The 16,678-nt window shown below is 44.9% G+C and overlaps 4 protein-coding genes across 5 annotated transcripts; 2 read left to right on the top strand and 2 right to left on the bottom strand.

The window, feature by feature from the left end:
• Positions 1–1,315: 1,315 nt before the first annotated feature.
• On the bottom strand, positions 1,316–3,056 carry LOC124477800 (transcription cofactor HES-6-like). Its single transcript, XM_047035822.1, has 4 exons — positions 2,750–3,056; positions 2,552–2,638; positions 2,343–2,424; positions 1,316–2,203 (listed from the first exon to the last, which is right to left on the bottom strand). Exons 1-4 carry the CDS (start codon positions 2,831–2,833, stop codon positions 1,749–1,751), a joined length of 708 nt encoding a protein of 235 aa, XP_046891778.1. The 5' UTR covers positions 2,834–3,056; the 3' UTR covers positions 1,316–1,748.
• A 2,214-nt stretch (positions 3,057–5,270) lies between these two features.
• her8.2 (hairy-related 8.2) lies at positions 5,271–7,235 on the bottom strand. The gene is made up of 4 exons (XM_047036232.1): positions 6,691–7,235; positions 6,428–6,523; positions 6,250–6,328; positions 5,271–5,964 (listed from the first exon to the last, which is right to left on the bottom strand). Exons 1-4 carry the CDS (start codon positions 6,751–6,753, stop codon positions 5,579–5,581), a joined length of 624 nt encoding a protein of 207 aa, XP_046892188.1. The 5' UTR covers positions 6,754–7,235; the 3' UTR covers positions 5,271–5,578.
• Positions 7,236–12,083: 4,848 nt separating this feature from the next.
• On the top strand, positions 12,084–14,063 carry sfrp2l (secreted frizzled-related protein 2 like). The gene is made up of 3 exons (XM_047036312.1): positions 12,084–12,888; positions 12,976–13,056; positions 13,200–14,063. The coding sequence occupies exons 1-3, from the start codon at positions 12,369–12,371 to the stop codon at positions 13,571–13,573; spliced, it is 975 nt and encodes a 324-aa protein (XP_046892268.1). The 5' UTR covers positions 12,084–12,368; the 3' UTR covers positions 13,574–14,063.
• A 252-nt stretch (positions 14,064–14,315) lies between these two features.
• Positions 14,316–16,410, top strand: tomt (transmembrane O-methyltransferase). 2 transcript variants are annotated; one of them, XM_047036313.1, is made up of 5 exons: positions 14,316–14,494; positions 14,729–14,996; positions 15,450–15,646; positions 15,774–15,896; positions 16,084–16,410. In XM_047036313.1, exons 2-5 carry the CDS (start codon positions 14,735–14,737, stop codon positions 16,279–16,281), a joined length of 780 nt encoding a protein of 259 aa, XP_046892269.1. In that variant the 5' UTR covers positions 14,316–14,494; positions 14,729–14,734; the 3' UTR covers positions 16,282–16,410. The 2 variants fall into 2 exon arrangements, with proteins under 2 accessions (XP_046892269.1, XP_046892270.1); XM_047036314.1 differs by having other exon boundaries at positions 14,734–14,996.
• The last annotated feature ends 268 nt before the right edge of the window (positions 16,411–16,678 follow it).

Below are 16,678 nucleotides of genomic sequence, written 5' to 3' on the forward strand. Positions count from 1 at the left end.
GACTGCGGACCGACAGCTTTGATCACGTTCCTCTCCGCTGCTATTTCCATGTATTGACATTCACACCTCGACCGATGTGCAGTGCAGGTGTGAGGAGCTACAAGACCCCTGGAGCTCGCGCAATGCTAATCCTTGTTAGCCGGTGTCATAAAAGGGTGACGACAGTCTGTGAATGTAATTTGTGGATTTGCAAAGAAATTAAGATGTTTTCAAACGCTCAATGGGTTCTCGAATTAACTCAAAGCCATTTAACCTAGTCTAGCTATACCAAATATGAGCTATTATCAGCTTGAAGACCACCTGCGCTCCAAAAGCTTGTAGCCCTATAGGCTATTCAAAAAGCTAATAGTAATTCTACCTCATCGCACTGGGGGTTTCTAAGTGCCTAATATCTCTCTCCAAAAGGCCAGCCTGGTGTACCTGTGACTGGTGATGGCTTCCTCGGACAGGATCTAACAGTCCGCTGTTGAATACAGCCTTTGTACCTGACGTGTTACCAGTAACACCAAGTTCTATCAAGGATATCCGAGGTGTGACTTTGGCCAGAAAGTAGTGTCTGTCTACAGCATGCAGAGCCCTTTCATGTAGCCTACGGGGGGCCTGGGAGAAAACGACACAAAGTGTGTGCATGCCTTTGTAGAGTTTATCTTTTCAAGTGTATTCCGTCATTTGTAAGCTATTGAATTAAATTCTAATGAGATGCGCATGAGTAACATCACAAATAGGCCTATATTTGATTTTATATCTATACCTTTCCATGAAGTTACCATAAGACATCGGACCATTAATGAAACTCTATTCAAATGCAATTAATTATCTATTATTGCCAAATGGTTTCTAACTACACAAGCATAATCACACTGTGCTTAAATTGCGCTCCCTTAGGTCAATTAGATGGAATTAAGTTGTTCTTCGCTGAACCTGCATGTACGACTGTTTATTTTTTATGGTAATTCAACCAATATAGTCACAGAGCTATTAATGATCTGTGAATTACAATTTTGTTTTTATAGAAATCTATATAAAGTCCAGGGTAACACCTTTCCACTTAAAAACATAATGACTTCGGGTGGTGACTGCAAATCGGATGTCCAATTGACCATATGGTAGGCTAATTATAGGTCCAACTGAAAATTATAATTTCTAACGGACGCCCATATAACATGATAAGGCTGAGCCTTTCTCATATCCTTGCATTGTGATTTATTTTATTTTGTGTGAAATACTTTCACTTGATTTGTCTCACAGATTACAGTGCACTGCGTTATGTGTGAACAATCTTGGAGTCATATAAGTGCAAATCAATTAATACGTTTCATTAAATTATTTTATTAATTGAATTCAAAATAAAGACACAACATTTCTACACATTAATACAGCAAGTGGTTCTGTAGATGGTTCTCTTCAGTTCTCTTTTTCTACAGGACAAATAAACTATAGGCCTTTAGGCCTTTTACTTATCAGAAAATAAAAAGACTTTAATTAAGGCGCAGCCGAACTCTTTCGGTGTCTAAAAGAGCTTTTCCCCATGTGAATCCTTTACTCATATAAAATATTTACACAAATCAAAGATGAGCGAGCAACAGACCTCCCCAGCTCCCCATTGCGCAAAGTAAGTGAATATCCGTTGACAATGATCACGCACTCTCCAGGTGGGTCCTGAGTTGTCTCTTAACCCAGGACCCAGGCAGACTCAAAACTATTATCATAAATCCCAAAAGAAGCGATTTGACTTAATACGGGCTATACTACCAGGGCCTCCACATGGATTTGGAGTAGGTGATAGTAGGTATGTTCTGGGCCTCTTGGTTCTGCGAAGGCTCACTGGCGCTCTGGTTGTGCTCGCTGTCGGTGTCGTCCAAGTCCGAGCACAGGTCCTCGATGGAGGAGGGGGCGGGAGAGAGGACCGAGGACAGGCCGCCTATACTCCTGCCTCCGGGCGATGCCAGCGCAGCGCATAGCGCCTCCCCAATCGGCCAAGTGCTGCCATTGTTACTTGAGGTATCCGATATTAAATCCATGAACATGTCCTGAAAGTGTTCCTCGTTAAGGGGCATGCACTCTAACAGATGGTTGAGGAGCTCTGCTGCAACCGTTGCATCTATCCCGGGACAGTTAGACACGAACATATGGACCTCGTGCATGCATTGGATGTAGCCAGCCGCGAATCTCTCACTGGCTTCCCGGTTCAATGATTCCGTCTCTACAAAGCAAAAAAAAAAAAAAAAAGGGGAATAAGACACGTTGAATAAAAAACACATGAACAGGTGGAGGTGGTACGCTTACAAATGTTAATCTTCATGCAAGGCCAGTCTGTCATTAATCATTATAGGCTATATTACCTTGAGTACGATTTTTCAGAATGTGCTCCACTCTCTTCACTGTCATCTCCAGAACCTCTGCGTTCTCCATCTTGGACTGAAGCTGTGAGGACAAGAAGTAGACACGGATTACGGTTCATATGTTGTATTATTCTGTAAACATTTGGGTTCAGGCTCCCGAGTCTCTGCACGGCGCAGGGGAGGGTACGGAGGAGGTGCGCCAAACTCACGTCAGTCTCAGTAAGCATAGTCCGGAGCTCCTGCAAACTCTCGTTGATACGAGCACGCCTCTTCTTCTCCACCAAAGGTTTTCTTGTCTGTAACAAAACAAGACAGGATTCCTGTGTAAATACTTTGTAACAAGAGCGCCATATAGCCAACGATTTACAATGCGCACAACATCGTAACTCCAGTTCAGACGCCCATACCTTTCTGTCTCCTTTATTCACGCCATAGTATTCATCCTCATCCAAGCAGAGTCCGTTCTTGTTGGGTCGAGCCGAGGGGGCCATGTTGTTTGGAGCCCGAGCGGTGCAGAGATAGCCGTTTTGTATTCCACTGTGCTAGTTCTCCGGTCCGCTAAGCAGAGCAGCTGGCAAACGGACCCGTTCAGAGAGAATCTATAAACTACAGGCGCAGCACCACGCGTTTATTGTGCAATCCTAGCGAGACGTGCTGTTGGCGCTGAGTAGTTGTTGTAAGTATTTATAGCGGCTCATTTGCATATGAATGCCGGATTTTGGCTGCACCAGCCAGGGGACAACAGAGCGCACACCGTGGGAGCCAATCAGCGCCCGCTCCTTTGTCTTTGACCAGCCCTGGCTGCGCCGTGCGGATCAGTAGCGGTCACAATAAATCATCTTGTGGGTTAAGTGACCGACGACGATTTTTTTTTTTTTCGTCATACGTTAGCTGTACAAAATTTTGAAACCGTTGAGATGCGCATTAAGTAGCCGACTGTTGGGGATGGGATTGTGGTCACACTGATCAAACTATTAATGGAGGGACACTGAGGGTATTGTCATGCTACACCAGGTAGTGTTCAGTTATGACATTACATGCTTGTTAACACAAACCTTGAAACGAAATATGAAATTTCATTTTTATTCTGACAAATAAACGAATGAAGTAGTTAAGGAATTAACCATATGTCAATGGTCACATTAAATTGTGCAAAATACGTATTATTTTGGTCATTGTTCTGTAGGTGTTCACTATTTAAGTTATATAGGCTACGATATGTTTCTGACAACCATTTTGTTCAAATATGACTTGAAAGATTACATACAGGACTACCTCAAAACACTCATCCTTTTGTTCTGCCCAAAACCCTTTCCATTTTACAGTGCTTTGCCGTCCAAGACTCTATGGACTTCTCTCTGCGCGGATTGGCGGATGTAACGCGATGCCTTCAGTTGGCAGCTGCTGACGGTGGCCCCTTGGCCAAAACGGAATCAGCCCGGGGAATTAAGGGCCCTTCCCCAAAGAAAACGACAGGTGTTAGCCTGCGCCTCGTTTGTTCTCGTCGTTGTTTAGTGACTCTTCTGATTTGTGTGGAATGGCACTCTCACGCACTGCAGATAGGAGATATAAGAATAGGAGGCACTGAGTTTCAAAGTTGTGTGATGCGCAGACTATAGACTAATGCCATTAATTGTATATTGTGCAATCTGAGCGAGTACACTTGTAGGCCTAAATTAAAGACAACAACAATTGAGTGATGGTTTCTCAAATTGGTCCACATCACATATTAAGATACCAAATGTAAAAGTTAGTTAAACGAGTATTTAAACACGCACGATAGGCTACATTTCTTCAGCATATATGTTTGAGACCAGATCTCAACTCTTGCCCTCGTTGCATGTGTTATGTATGTGTACAGCGTATTGTCATGCAAATTGCCCCCACAATAGAGCGTTGGTGTTCATTCCAAGTGTAGGAGATGTTATTTCTCAGGTAGGATAAACAAAATCATATCGTTTGGGATCACTTTTACACACGGTGTTTCCGCCAGGGCAATAAATAGAGTAGGCCATCTACAATCCCAAATGATAACAGAACTCCGGGGCTTTGAAGTGGAGGGATTTGGCACCTCGCCACCCCCACGCTTTGCTCCAGATCTCCCTTAATGGTCTGGACTGTGGAGAGCGCAGCTGTCTCGGCCCGCTTTTGTTCGGGAACTCGCAGAGGGGCTGCAGGCGCCCCTTCCCTCCTCCACCACTCCTACCCGCGGGCTTCATTAGATCTGTCGCCAATTATAATGGGTTTACCATTGGGAGGGAACAGACAGTGTACAATTTTTATTTTCCACAGAATTCAAGTAATGAACCATTCCCCAGTTACGGTGGCAACAATGTGGGGTTAAAAACGCGGGCATAAATAGTTTCACATTTATTTTAAGATGATGACTGACTAAAATGGTAACAAGTTCAGTGGCTTAGCATAACGTCACTGGCATATTCCCAGGGTCATTGTCCAAGTACCCTAATGTTGACCTCCTGTGGTTTCTAAACCACCTGTTAACCAAAACATACACAATCCACACCCTCATCCGCATGCAGCTTTATCATAAACATAAACGGAAGTTTACAGTGTATAGGTTGTAAATTCTATACAATTAATGTAAGCTTATGGTTATCTTATAATTTTTCTTGACGGTTTTATTTTCTACATTTGATTAGTGATGGTTGGATCACATCACAGATTCTGAATCAGTAAAGGGTAGTGAAGGTTAGGTTTAGTCAAATTCAGATTTGCCAACTCATCAAAGAGAATGACTATCCGAAAGGCAAATAATTGAAAGTATGTAAACCAGATTATTATTTCAAAATCTGTGTTATGTGATAAAATGGTTTGAAACAAGGTTTGAAATGTGAAAAAGAGACCAAGTGCACATTGCATATATACATACTTTATTGATATTGGTTAAAATACAAAAAACGAGGAAGTATAAAAGCTAAATTATGCATAGAAGCTAAGGAGCAAAGTTGAAACATATTATTCAAAAATAAATAAAAAAGTTAATACAATAAATATAAGAAAATATTAATAAGAGCCTTCTACAATGCAGGCTACAGGAAGTCAACTTCTGACTGGAAGTACTGAAAGGTCTGTATAGAATCATAGCACACCTAAAATACACTGGAACAAAACCGCCCCACACTTTAGTCTTCTGAGTAAGCATATCTATAAGATACATAACAGAGGAGGGTCTAACATGGAAATTGAGAGCACAGGCCAAAGTCCCACAACATCTTTCACCAGGGTCTCCACATCTCGAGCATGCCCAGGTGAGGGCTGTGGAGGTGGGGACTGCTGGCCAGGAACAGGGCCCTTTCCTGGGCCCCAGCGGGAGAGATAGACCCCTCTCTCTGGATCACCCTCCCAGACCGTGGGTCTCCTCGGGCAGGTGTGCCTGGGGCAGCAAGTCCCTGTCTGGATGGAGGGACATCATGCCGGGTGTTAGCCTGCAGAGTGGGCTCTTCTGTGGATCTGGGCAGGGACTTGAGCAGGTGGTTGAGCAGACGTGAACCCAGGGTTTTGTCCATCCACTCACAAGTGAGCAGCATGTTATGGACCTCGTGCATACACTGGATGTAGCCTGTGCTGTACTTCTGTTGGGCCTCCAGGCCTAGAGTTGGATCTGGTGTGGGATGGGCATGCATGGAGATAGTCAATTAAACATGTAATAGCGCCTCTTTGTGGAGGCATTTAGGAACTGCAAGTAAATATTGGAAGTTTGACATTGTCATTTCACAAGCCAATATTAACAAGTTATTTTTGTTATTGTCATTTATACTTGTTGACATTACATTCTGCAGACTATACGTGGACAGTATCCTAAAAGCCTACTATTTACAGTTGTAAGAACAATAATATGCATCAGTTTGGCCAATAAACAGATATTGTGATTTGTTTGAAAACTTACCACATAATGTGTTGCTCTGAATATTCTGCAGATGCTTCACTGTCATCTCAAGAATGTCGGCCTTTTCAAGTTTCGATTGCTGATGAGGAAAACTGAAGTTAGACTACAATCTGCGAATACTGATCGGCTAAAGAGCTACAAAATTCTATGAAAATTGTAGGCTTTATAATATACTCACGTCAAGTCTGAAAGCTCCGACAACAGTTTCTTTAAGTTGGTCCAAACAATTATTTATCCTTTCCCGTCGTTTCCTCTCAATGAGTGGCTTTCTCAGCTAAAGATGAAATGAATGAAAATGTACTCGGTTAATGTGATTAAGTGAATATACTGCATGCCTAGTTACAAACTAAGGCACAGACTCACAACACTTAAGATGAAGCCTACATCCTATATCCGATTAAAGACACCTGTTGATGTAATCCAAGGAAAGTAGTCAACTACCTTTCTCTCTTCCTTGGCATTTGAGTGTTTCCCCACGGTATGCGCCATGGCAGAAGCGGTCATGTCTCCTCTACTGCGCGCTGGTTGTGTGAGAATGGTTTGCCTGTCAGAATCTTAGATCCTCTTTGGGGCAATCCGCGCGGAGCACCCCTCCTATTTATAGGACAGAATTAGCATGTGAATGCTCAAGCTCTTTGGCTGAGGTATTTTCCCACACACGGGGTCGCTCCCAGCGGCCCGCTCCCATCAGTCAAGACTGACAGGTCACTGCCTCTATTCAATAGCCGGGCTACCCGCCCTGAAGAAAAAAAACACACAAGCGACAGATGTCCAGCCTGAAACCATGCACCCCCACAAAATCCTCCCGTTTCCTCTCCCTCACTCGCTTCTCATAGGGCATCACGTGACGCAAAGCGCGCGGGTTCCCCCAGGATTGTCATTCCCAGGGACGAACAAGAGTGTGCAATTACCGTCGATACACCGGGGACCATTCTGCTATTCACGTAAATGAACTTGAGCAGCATTACCTGGAAAAAGGCGAAACCAATCCCCTGAAATTTCACCAAATAGGCTAGACCAATACCCATGGCCCTTCGGCTATTGATGTTTGTTTTTTTTACTTTGCAAGTGTAGCTATACAACCACAACTTGGTCAACCTCACCCACTTATAAACATTTAAATTAAATTAAAAAGTGTTTTGGCATACATCTTGTAGAGAGATATAGCCTCGATTTTGAATGCGTGCAGGGCATTTCAGTTAAGATACAAGTAGGCTATTAACTTTACACCAATCATTTATACATTAACATTGCTGGGGAGGCAGGGTTATTGTCATGACATTCCAAACTCATTCCGATGCTGCATTTAAAATGTGTCAACATTGTTGATTTGACAAACATACATGGTAGCGGCTTGTGCTTGTTGATTATCACAAATAAAACTCACGAGAAAAAAATATGATGGACAAAATGTCACATCGTCATAAAAGCAAGCAAGCAAGCAACAAGTGTTAAAATGCTCAACATCTGGACAAATGTTACGTGCACCGAGGAAGAAAGAGCAGATGCCACCAAAGTGACCAGGGACAGATGTCCGGGCGTGCTGGGTCCTTGTTGAATTTGAAGGAGGGGTGGTGGGGGGGGTCTGTTTGACTTGAGCCACGCGACTGCCAGGCGAATGTCCGAACGTGGGAAACTTAGTCTAACAATGGGCTGTATTCAGGCAAACTTAATCACTGTGAAGACGGTAACCCCGTGGTTGAGTTGACAGTCCAGTTGGGGGAGGATGGTCTTTCTGATAAAGGTGGCCGAGGGGCAGTTATGGCAGGTGCGACCACTGACCGCTCGGTAGGTGTGGCCCACACAACGCTGTATGTTAAATTGTGCTGTATGTTGCTGCCTTTATTGTTTATTCATACCCAATAAAGTTTGGTTTAGCAGGTTGTGTGCATTAATCTGAATTCAACAGTTGTCATAGGCTACAGTTAACACTTGTACATTTTGCACGTCACATATTTAATCAATAATTAAAAACATATTCTAAATATTTACATTGGATCTTTTTAAAACAAGAGTATGCCTGTGCAGGGATTAGTCGAGCATGTGCCTGGACCATGAGTCCACTTTCTAAAACTCTCATTCAGTATTGCGTCTCTCTCTCTCTCTCTCTCTCTCTCTCCTCTCTCTCTCTCTCTCTCTCTCTCTCTCTCTCTCTCTCTCTCTCTCTCTCTCTCTCTCTCTCTCCTCTCTCTCTCTCTCTCTCTCTCTCTCTCTCTCTCTCTCTCTCTCTCTCTCTCTCTCTCTCTCTCTCTCTCTCTCTCTCTCTCTCTCTCTCTCTCTCTCTCTCTCTCTCTCTCTCTCTCTCTCTCTCTCAAGCAGCTGGTGTAAAGCTGATAAAAGCAATTCCAGACGGAAGGGTTTTTGTGTTGGTGCTCCAGGAAACATTGACAAGATTTGGGGAGGAGTTGACTGTACAATGCGCAATGGGACATCTGGACACGCGACCCACGTGCAGTCAGCCTCCTGTCGTTTGTCTGTAGCAAGTGGGCCACACACATGCTTGATCGGTGGAGGACAAAAAATAGAGACCTACAGTTTAGCTTGTTGCTTCAATTATATACGCCTGTATTACAGACACCGTGTAAAAAATCGGCAATCTGGTTTGTCTGTAGGCATTAAAGAAACAATTAATTGTTGTCAAAGTGCTTGAGACTTACTTTTCATTTTAAACCTGGATTTGCATTTTAATGATATTGGGTAAGATGACAAAGATAAATCGTCTTGGCTGCTAAACTGTTGGGGCGAAAGTGGAAAAACTCAGACGTTAAAGCTAAACAAGTAAAGAGGGTGACTCTTTCATTCCATTCTGTTTTACCATCTGGCCACGCGTCACCCTATAGTCCACAAAAGGCGTGGGAATGACAATGGCACAATGGTTGCCCGCATTCCCAGACCCAAGCCTTGCTTGCGTCTTGGTCATTAATTAAGAAAAAATAAATGAGTCGCTTTGTGTCGTGTTGGACATTGGTGTTTGACATAAGTCTGTATCTAATGTTTGCAGCACCTAAAGAACGCTCTAACAACGTTTTCCCAATTGAAAGCACTTTCAAGTTTTCCCAATGCACTAGGTCATCTTATAAAACAAATTCTGACATTGTCTGAGCTACTTTACATGAGATGTGTTAATAAACAACTCTTAGAGGGCTTCATAACACAACAAGTTTGACCCCTTTTTTATTGCATTGTAGATTTAATTGTAAATCGCTACATTAACTTATCCTTGAATATGTGTCTATAAATTGATTTGGGTCCACCTGTGTCAAAATGAATTGATTGGACAAAGTTTACAAAGACACACCTGTGTACATATGGTTCCACAAATAATCCATGATACAATTATTCATAGATTAAAGCCATTTCTTAAGCTTTGAGTGTCCCAGTGGCCTCAATAATTTGTTAAATGGAAGAAGTTTGTTACCACCAGGACTCTATCTACTAGGCCGTCCGTCTAAACTGAGAAACAGGGCAAGAAGGACCTTATCAGGTATAAAAAGTAAAAAACCTAACTTAATATCACAAGTAATGGATCCTGCATGCAGGGTGAGGTGTAACACACACACACACACACATGCATGCAGGGTGAAAGGTAACACACACACACATGCATGCAGGGTGAGGTGTAACACACACACACACATGCATGCAGGGTGAGGTGTAACACACACACACATGCATGCAGGGTGAGGTGTAACACACACACACAAGCATGCAGGGTGAAAGGTAACACACACACACATGCATGCAGGGTGAGGTGTAACACACACACACATGCATGCAGGGTGAAAGGTAACACACACACACATGCATGCAGGGTGAGGTGTAACACACACACACATGCATGCAGGGTGAAAGGTAACACACACACATGCATGCAGGGTGAGGTGTAACACACACACACATGCATGCAGGGTGAGCTGTAACACACACACACATGCATGCAGGGTGAGCTGTAACACACACACACATGCATGCAGGGTGAGGTGTAACACACACACACACATGCTAAAGCGTCCACCAGATAAATAAGCCTTTTCCTGTTTCCCATCATGCTGACCTGAGAGCCTTCTGTTCTGCAGGTTGTTTTAAAAACATATATAATTGGGGTTCTTTGCAGAAAAGTCTATGTGAGTACAGGGAGAACCTGCACACTCCACACAAAGGCCTGGGAGATGGCCCACCCAAGCACCACACAGTACAAGACCCCATGTGGGAATCAAAACCAGGACCTTCTTGCTGTGAGGCAGAAGTTCAAGGCAATACAACACCAGGCCACAAAAGGAGGTGACCAAGAATCCAGAGGTCTTTCTGAGAGATGACGTCCTCAGCAGAGATGGGGGAACCTGCCGGAAGGACAACCATTTCAGCTGCACTCTGTCAATCAGGCCTCAATGGGAGAATGGCTAAACAGAGCCACTCTTGAGTAAAAGGCACATGATGGCCCACTTGGAGTTAGCCAAACAACAATTAAAGGACTCTTGAGAGCATGAGGAAAGAGATTTTCTGGAATAACAGGACAAAAATTTAACTCTTTGGGCAGAACGTCGAGCTCTAGTTCTGTCAAACACCAAGCACTGCTCATCGCCTGCTAATAACATTTCTATGGTGAAGCTTGGTGGTGGCAGCATTGCTGCTAAGTGGCAGGGGCAGGGAAACTGGTCAGAATTGAGCGACCTCAAACTGGGGCACCAGCTCAGGACAACAATGACCCAAAGCACACAACCAAGACCTTGGCTTAGGGAAAAGTCTCTGGCTGCTCTTGAGTGGCCCAGCCAGAGCCTGGACTTTATCCCCATAGAACATCTGTGGAGAGACCTGAAGATGGCAGTTCACAGCAGCTCCATTCTGCCAGGAAGAATGGGTTAAACTGCCCTCACCCAGGTACGCAAAGCTTGTACAGATGTACCCAAGAGGATTCACTGATTTGGGGGGGGGGGGGGGGGGGGGGGGGGAGTCCATTTAAAATTGTATTTACGACACAATACTTTTTGAAGCCATTATGAACTCCTGCTGTATTCAATTTAATGATTTAGTCTAGTAACAATCAATTAGGTAGCCTATAGGCAAGAGAAGCGTTCTACATTCTACATGTTTTAAGTAAGTTGTACAACTACCATCAGCACATATTATAATTGTTACTTTTATAGTTGTTGACTTATTATAAATGTAATTATAGACTATATAAAGACTAAAGACTATGAAAGTAGCTGTGTTGAAAACTATTTGTTTGATGCCATCCTAAAAGTATTTTGGGTAATTTTAGTTTGATGAGTATTTTTAAGTTAATGACTAGGGTCCTTTAGATGAAATGTGTTAGATAGACAAAACCAATAAATATGTTTCGGGTTAATCAAAAATGGGTATTCATGTTTAGGTTATACAGTACAGCAGAAAATGAAGGATCAGAAGTGCAGGCCTATACTTTTGTTGAACATGAGCGCCACCAAATGGACACACATAGAACCAGTCACATGGCTTCCCAAATGTTCCCTCCCTGTCGCAAATGACGGGGGCAATAGACCAAGCAGAAAAGGGCCAAATAAAAGTAGGCCTACTTTGAGGTGCCTATATTTTCAAAAGCTTTAACCCAGGATTATGTTCACATGGTTGCTTAAAATATATGCAATGTTTTGATATTGTCATGTCGTTTCAATCAGTGTCATAATCTAGACTACAGTAACTAAATAGGCTACATACAGACCAATTTGGTATACACGACAGTTAATGGCAAGAGGCAGGCTACAAACGACATATTTGTGGGCATTAAATGTTTGACCACAAAACACACCCTTGTCTCAGACTGAAAACAAGCCGTCTCTTTGACGCCCCCGCCAAGGTCTAATAACAGAGTGCAGTTGGCTACTTTACAACCCGTAATAACCTTGCTGCAACTATTGAGTGTTGGCACTGAGCCAACGTGCCTCCTCATTAGAGAGAATTGGAGCCTGGGGATCAACAACATAGACCCGTTTTGTCAGCCTCACATTAAAACCAGTTTGACGGGGAAAGGTGCGTGGGAAGTGCTTTGTTCTCTCACATTTACCCTTCAGAGCAGCAAGGTAAAGCTAAACTACACCCGCAGAACAAAAAAAAAGGTGATTTTATACTGCCCAAAACTCAGCATGGCGTTTACGTTAGTGCTTAGCACGTTTGTAGGCTGTGTTTTTATCGCTATGGGCCATTTAGAAAATTCTCGGTTGGCGTCCGTCGATTTTAGTTCGTCTGTTCGCTCGGTGTGCAAACCAATTCCCAACACACTCTCTCTTTGCCACGGCGTCGGTTACCGGGAGATGCGTTTGCCAAACCTGCTTGGCCATGATTCGTTCAAAGAAGCTCAGCAGCAGTCTGCAGCGTGGCTGCCTCTGGTGTCCAAACTCTGTCACCGGGACACAAAGAAGTTCCTCTGTTCTCTCTTTGCGCCAGTATGCTTACCTGAGCTCACCGGTCCGGTGAGTCCGTGCCGAGGACTGTGTGAAGCTGTACGGGACGGCTGCGTTCCTGTCATGAAGGCGTTCGGGTTCCCATGGCCCGACATGTTTAACTGCAGCCGCTTCCCGCACGGGACTGAACTATGCATTCCCGTCACCGGAGAACCAAATGCCAGAGACGTACGACAAAAGAACAAGGAGGATGCTCTGAAAGGTAAGTATTTTTTAGTAGTTGTCGCATGTAGACTTCTGCTACACAGTTGTGTTTACATAAAACCAAAACTCCGTTTTGTGTCTTCAGGAGCAGTGATCTGTGACGTGTGCAGCCTGGCCTCTGAGGGAGATATGGACATTCAGAACAACTTCTGCAAAAGCTCATATGGTGAGAAAAGGAGTAGATGTATTATACAGGGGTTACACTATGGACCCTATCTGCCTTCCCAGAGTGGACCAGTGATGGCAAGCTATTGAAAACAAGTCTGTGTTCTTAATGTTGGTTCCCTTTTCCTGTTTATCGCCCTGCAGCCTTCAAGCTGCGTCTGGGCAGTGTGTCTGTGGTGGGAGGGGACCGCCGGGTGGTCCCACTGGGCCGGAGCCGTATCCTGAGGTGGGGGGGTGGAGGAGCGGAGAGGGCGGAGGGGGTCGGGGGGGCCATGGCCCACAGCGCCCTCTGGCTGTTGGAGGGGGGCATGTGCGCCTGCCCTGGCCTGGATGACCCAGAAGGCTCCCAGAGGGACGGAGAGGAAGGGGCCCATGGTGGCGAGGGGAAGGCCTGGTGGTTCCTGGGCCTCGCGGAGGCTCAGGAAGGGAGGCTGGTCCTTTCAAGGCTGGTGAGGTGGACCAAGGGGGACAAAGAGCTGAAAAGGTTCATCAGAAGTACCCTAAAACAGCCCTGCTGAGGAGGGAACAATCAACCCCCCCCCCCCCCGCCTCCCTCACTCCCCATCCACGACACAGCAGACTACCAGATCCAGGTCATTACTCTACTGGACATACAAGCCATAAAGACATTCAAGTTGAAGAGAAGCTCTCACCTTTCAGATGAATGAACAGTTGTGGGAAGGGGCTGCTGTGAACCAGGGCTTGGTATGGAACCCCCAGCCATCCACACAGCTGTGGTGCTGAACAAGAACACATGGGGAGGGGTTAGAATAAAAGGCACAGTACTGGGCCTAGGAGCAGCTTCTGGAACCTGGTTTTGTTCAGACCTTGTTGGATTGACATGTCAAATATCATTTCTACAGCATTAGTTCAACAAAGCAACATTTTCACTGTATGTATTTATATTAGGAGCTCAAACATAGCCTCTCAGAGCATAGTAGGTCAATGTTATCAGATGGTGTTGATGTCATTAACTAATGTCCAATACATTTTCATAAAATGAGCCATAAATACTGCAGTCATTGGAGTTCTCGATCTTTCTGTTGTTTTTGTGGGACAAGGCAACCTGACTCCACACACACCTCACACCTGGCGCTGTTACCTGAACCCCAACCCTTCTATGAGCATCTCTCTCTCCACCCTATTTACGTACTCTCCTTCTTATTCTCTTCTTATGGCTATGATTTTAACCATCCATTTCTCTTCCCTGGCCGTGTGTGTGTGTTTGAGAGGAGTGATGCGGCAGAGATAGGCAAGTCCCTGCAGCGAGATCATGCCCCGTTTGTGACTAAGCATGGAAGCCGCGGGTAATAATGAATAATTGAAGTCTCAAGCTCTATTACCTTGTCTCCTTCCCACACAAATACAGTCAGACGAGCTCGTTGGACATCGTCTTCTCAGTCACTCTGCTTACGCCAAACAAGTGGTTTTTAAAACAGGTGAGTTTCGTACTGTTCTGCGTTTGAAAGAAAACAAAAGCTATGCTAGTGGATTTTGAGCTTCAATGTTGAACTTGACTTACATTTCACATACAGTGGGAAGATTGTAGTATATCCGCGTAGAATAAAACCTTTTCAGTGAACGTAATAATCATACTGTGATGCGTTATGATGCTGAAGTTATAGTCTACATTACTTGCGTTCGACGTGTGAGGTACGCTTTGCTTTTCGCAGCTTAGGATGGTGTCCCCTGCCATAGCGCTAGCTCTCCTTCCCCTCCTTCTGACGTTCATCATCCGGTACCGGTACTACTTTGTACTGTTCTACCGGGCGGTACTGGTGAGAGTGTGGTACGACTGCCGGACGGGGCTGAGCAGGGAGGAAAGGGCCTTCCAGTTCATTCTGACGCATGCCACCCCTGGTGATCCAGACAGCATCCTGGACACCTTTGACTTCTGGTGCAGCAAGGTCGAGTTCATCAGTAATATTGGGCCTAAGAAAGGTGAGCACACCATGGAAATGTCTTTGGCCTCGGTCGCACTACAGTCGGCGGGTTCGGCCTCTCTGAAACTGTGGTCCATGTTTTCTTGGTGCTCTGCCTAGGAAAATACAAAAGTAGCAGATTGAAATCTAATGTCACAAGTTCATAGACCAGGAGTCACTAAGTGGTCCAGGTAGATATGGGCTACGTTTACACTTCATGGTAGATAGCAGATGGGTATTAGGTGTGTGGTATTAAGATTAGTAGGAGGGAGTTGAGATGCAGTATCTTCTTTCCTAACCTTACAACATGTAATTTACCCCATAAAGAAATACCTTTATGGAAAGTGAGCCACTCAACCAGCTGATGGCGCCAGTCTGCTCTAAGAATCATTGCCAAACTTCTTTTGACCAAACTGGAACTTTTTCACATCTGTATGTATGTGTGTGTGGGGGTGGCTGTGTGTGTGTATAGGTAAGATCCTGGACCGCCTCCTGTCTGAGCAGTGCCCCCTGACTGTGTTGGAGCTGGGGGCCCACTGCGGGTACAGCACGGTGCGCATCGCCCGGGCACTGCCACTGGGCGCCAGGCTCTACAGCGTGGAGATGGACCAGAGGAACGCCACCATCGCTGAGAAGATCATCCGTCTGGCCGGCTTTGACGATGACACGGTGAAAGGGGATGGGGTTATTAAGAGCACCTGTTCGTCATATCAGAATAAGCTACTACCAATGACCTACTATCCATCTGTGGGTCACGTATATGTCATGTGTCCATCTGCCCGTGTGCGTGTGGCAGGTTGAGTTGATCGTAAATCCGTCCGACGAGGTCATCCCTAAGCTGCGGTCAGAGTATGGACTGGAGCGGCTGGATTTTGTGTTTATGGACCACTGGAAGAAGTGCTATCGCCCTGACCTGCAGGTGATACGACAGACTTACAACCTCACCATCCTGTAGAATTGTATAATACCACAGATCTCCCTTATGACATAAGATACATGACTTCACCATTTTCAAGTGCTTATGACCTCACCCATAACATATTGTAGTTCTAACGTCATCCATAAGACATTCTAGTACTCTGAGCCTCACCTCCCTGTGTCTCTAGGCCCTGGAGGGCTCTGGCCTCCTGGGGAAGGGCTCCATGATCCTGGCTGACAACGTGCTGTTCCCTGGAGCTCCGAACTTCCTCAGGCATGTCCGTGGGTGCGGCCTGTACGAGTGGAGGATCCACAGGGCCTCTCTGGAGTACATCAAAGGCATCAGGGATGGCATGGCCGAGTTGGTATACCAGGGAGTCAAGTAGACACACAGGTTTTATAGAAGACAGAGCTAAACACGTGAGCACACAGCTGTACAGTAGAACTGAAACACACCGGCATTAGATGTGTTCCGGTCACTGCTACGTTTGTTACTAATGTTCCCTCCCCACTCAAACTCTGGGTTAATATGGTTGTATTGTCCCCTGGTGGTGACCACAATTACACATTTTATGAGAATAAGAATGTTTTATTAAAAAAATTCTGTGGATGCATGGACGTTTCCTAATTATATACATGAACAACATCATACATTCCGTTTTATTATTTACACAATACACTTCAAAGAATAACCTCTCGTAAACTGTTAGAGCACACGAAGTCGCCAGTGTGTTTTTGTGCATGGTGGACATGTTCAGCCAGGAGTGGAACACGTTGACCAAT

The sequence above is a fragment of the Hypomesus transpacificus genome, chromosome 15, assembly GCF_021917145.1.
Source record: "Hypomesus transpacificus isolate Combined female chromosome 15, fHypTra1, whole genome shotgun sequence".
NCBI lineage: Eukaryota > Metazoa > Chordata > Actinopteri > Osmeriformes > Osmeridae > Hypomesus > Hypomesus transpacificus.

Bases quoted from the DNA above. Each gene is read 5' to 3' on its own strand.
- LOC124477800 (XM_047035822.1), bottom strand. From the start codon at position 2,833: ATGGCCCCCTCGGCTCGACCCAACAAGAACGGACTCTGCTTGGATGAG. The intron at 2,639-2,749 runs GTATGGGCGTCT...GTTTTGTTACAG, and splicing joins TGAATAAAGGAGACAGAAAG to ACAAGAAAACCTTTGGTGGA. The intron at 2,204-2,342 runs GTAATATAGCCT...TTTGCTTTGTAG, and splicing joins TCTGAAAAATCGTACTCAAG to AGACGGAATCATTGAACCGG.
- her8.2 (XM_047036232.1), bottom strand. From the start codon at position 6,753: ATGACCGCTTCTGCCATGGCGCATACCGTGGGGAAACACTCAAATGCC. The intron at 6,329-6,427 runs GTGAGTATATTA...TTTCCTCATCAG, and splicing joins TCGGAGCTTTCAGACTTGAC to CAATCGAAACTTGAAAAGGC. The intron at 5,965-6,249 runs GTAAGTTTTCAA...ATCCCACACCAG, and splicing joins TCAGAGCAACACATTATGTG to ATCCAACTCTAGGCCTGGAG.
- sfrp2l (XM_047036312.1), top strand. From the start codon at position 12,369: ATGGCGTTTACGTTAGTGCTTAGCACGTTTGTAGGCTGTGTTTTTATC. The intron at 12,889-12,975 runs GTAAGTATTTTT...TTGTGTCTTCAG, and splicing joins CAAGGAGGATGCTCTGAAAG to GAGCAGTGATCTGTGACGTG. The intron at 13,057-13,199 runs GTGAGAAAAGGA...ATCGCCCTGCAG, and splicing joins CTTCTGCAAAAGCTCATATG to CCTTCAAGCTGCGTCTGGGC.
- tomt (XM_047036313.1), top strand. From the start codon at position 14,735: ATGGTGTCCCCTGCCATAGCGCTAGCTCTCCTTCCCCTCCTTCTGACG. The intron at 15,647-15,773 runs GTGAAAGGGGAT...TGCGTGTGGCAG, and splicing joins CCGGCTTTGACGATGACACG to GTTGAGTTGATCGTAAATCC. The intron at 15,897-16,083 runs GTGATACGACAG...CTGTGTCTCTAG, and splicing joins GCTATCGCCCTGACCTGCAG to GCCCTGGAGGGCTCTGGCCT.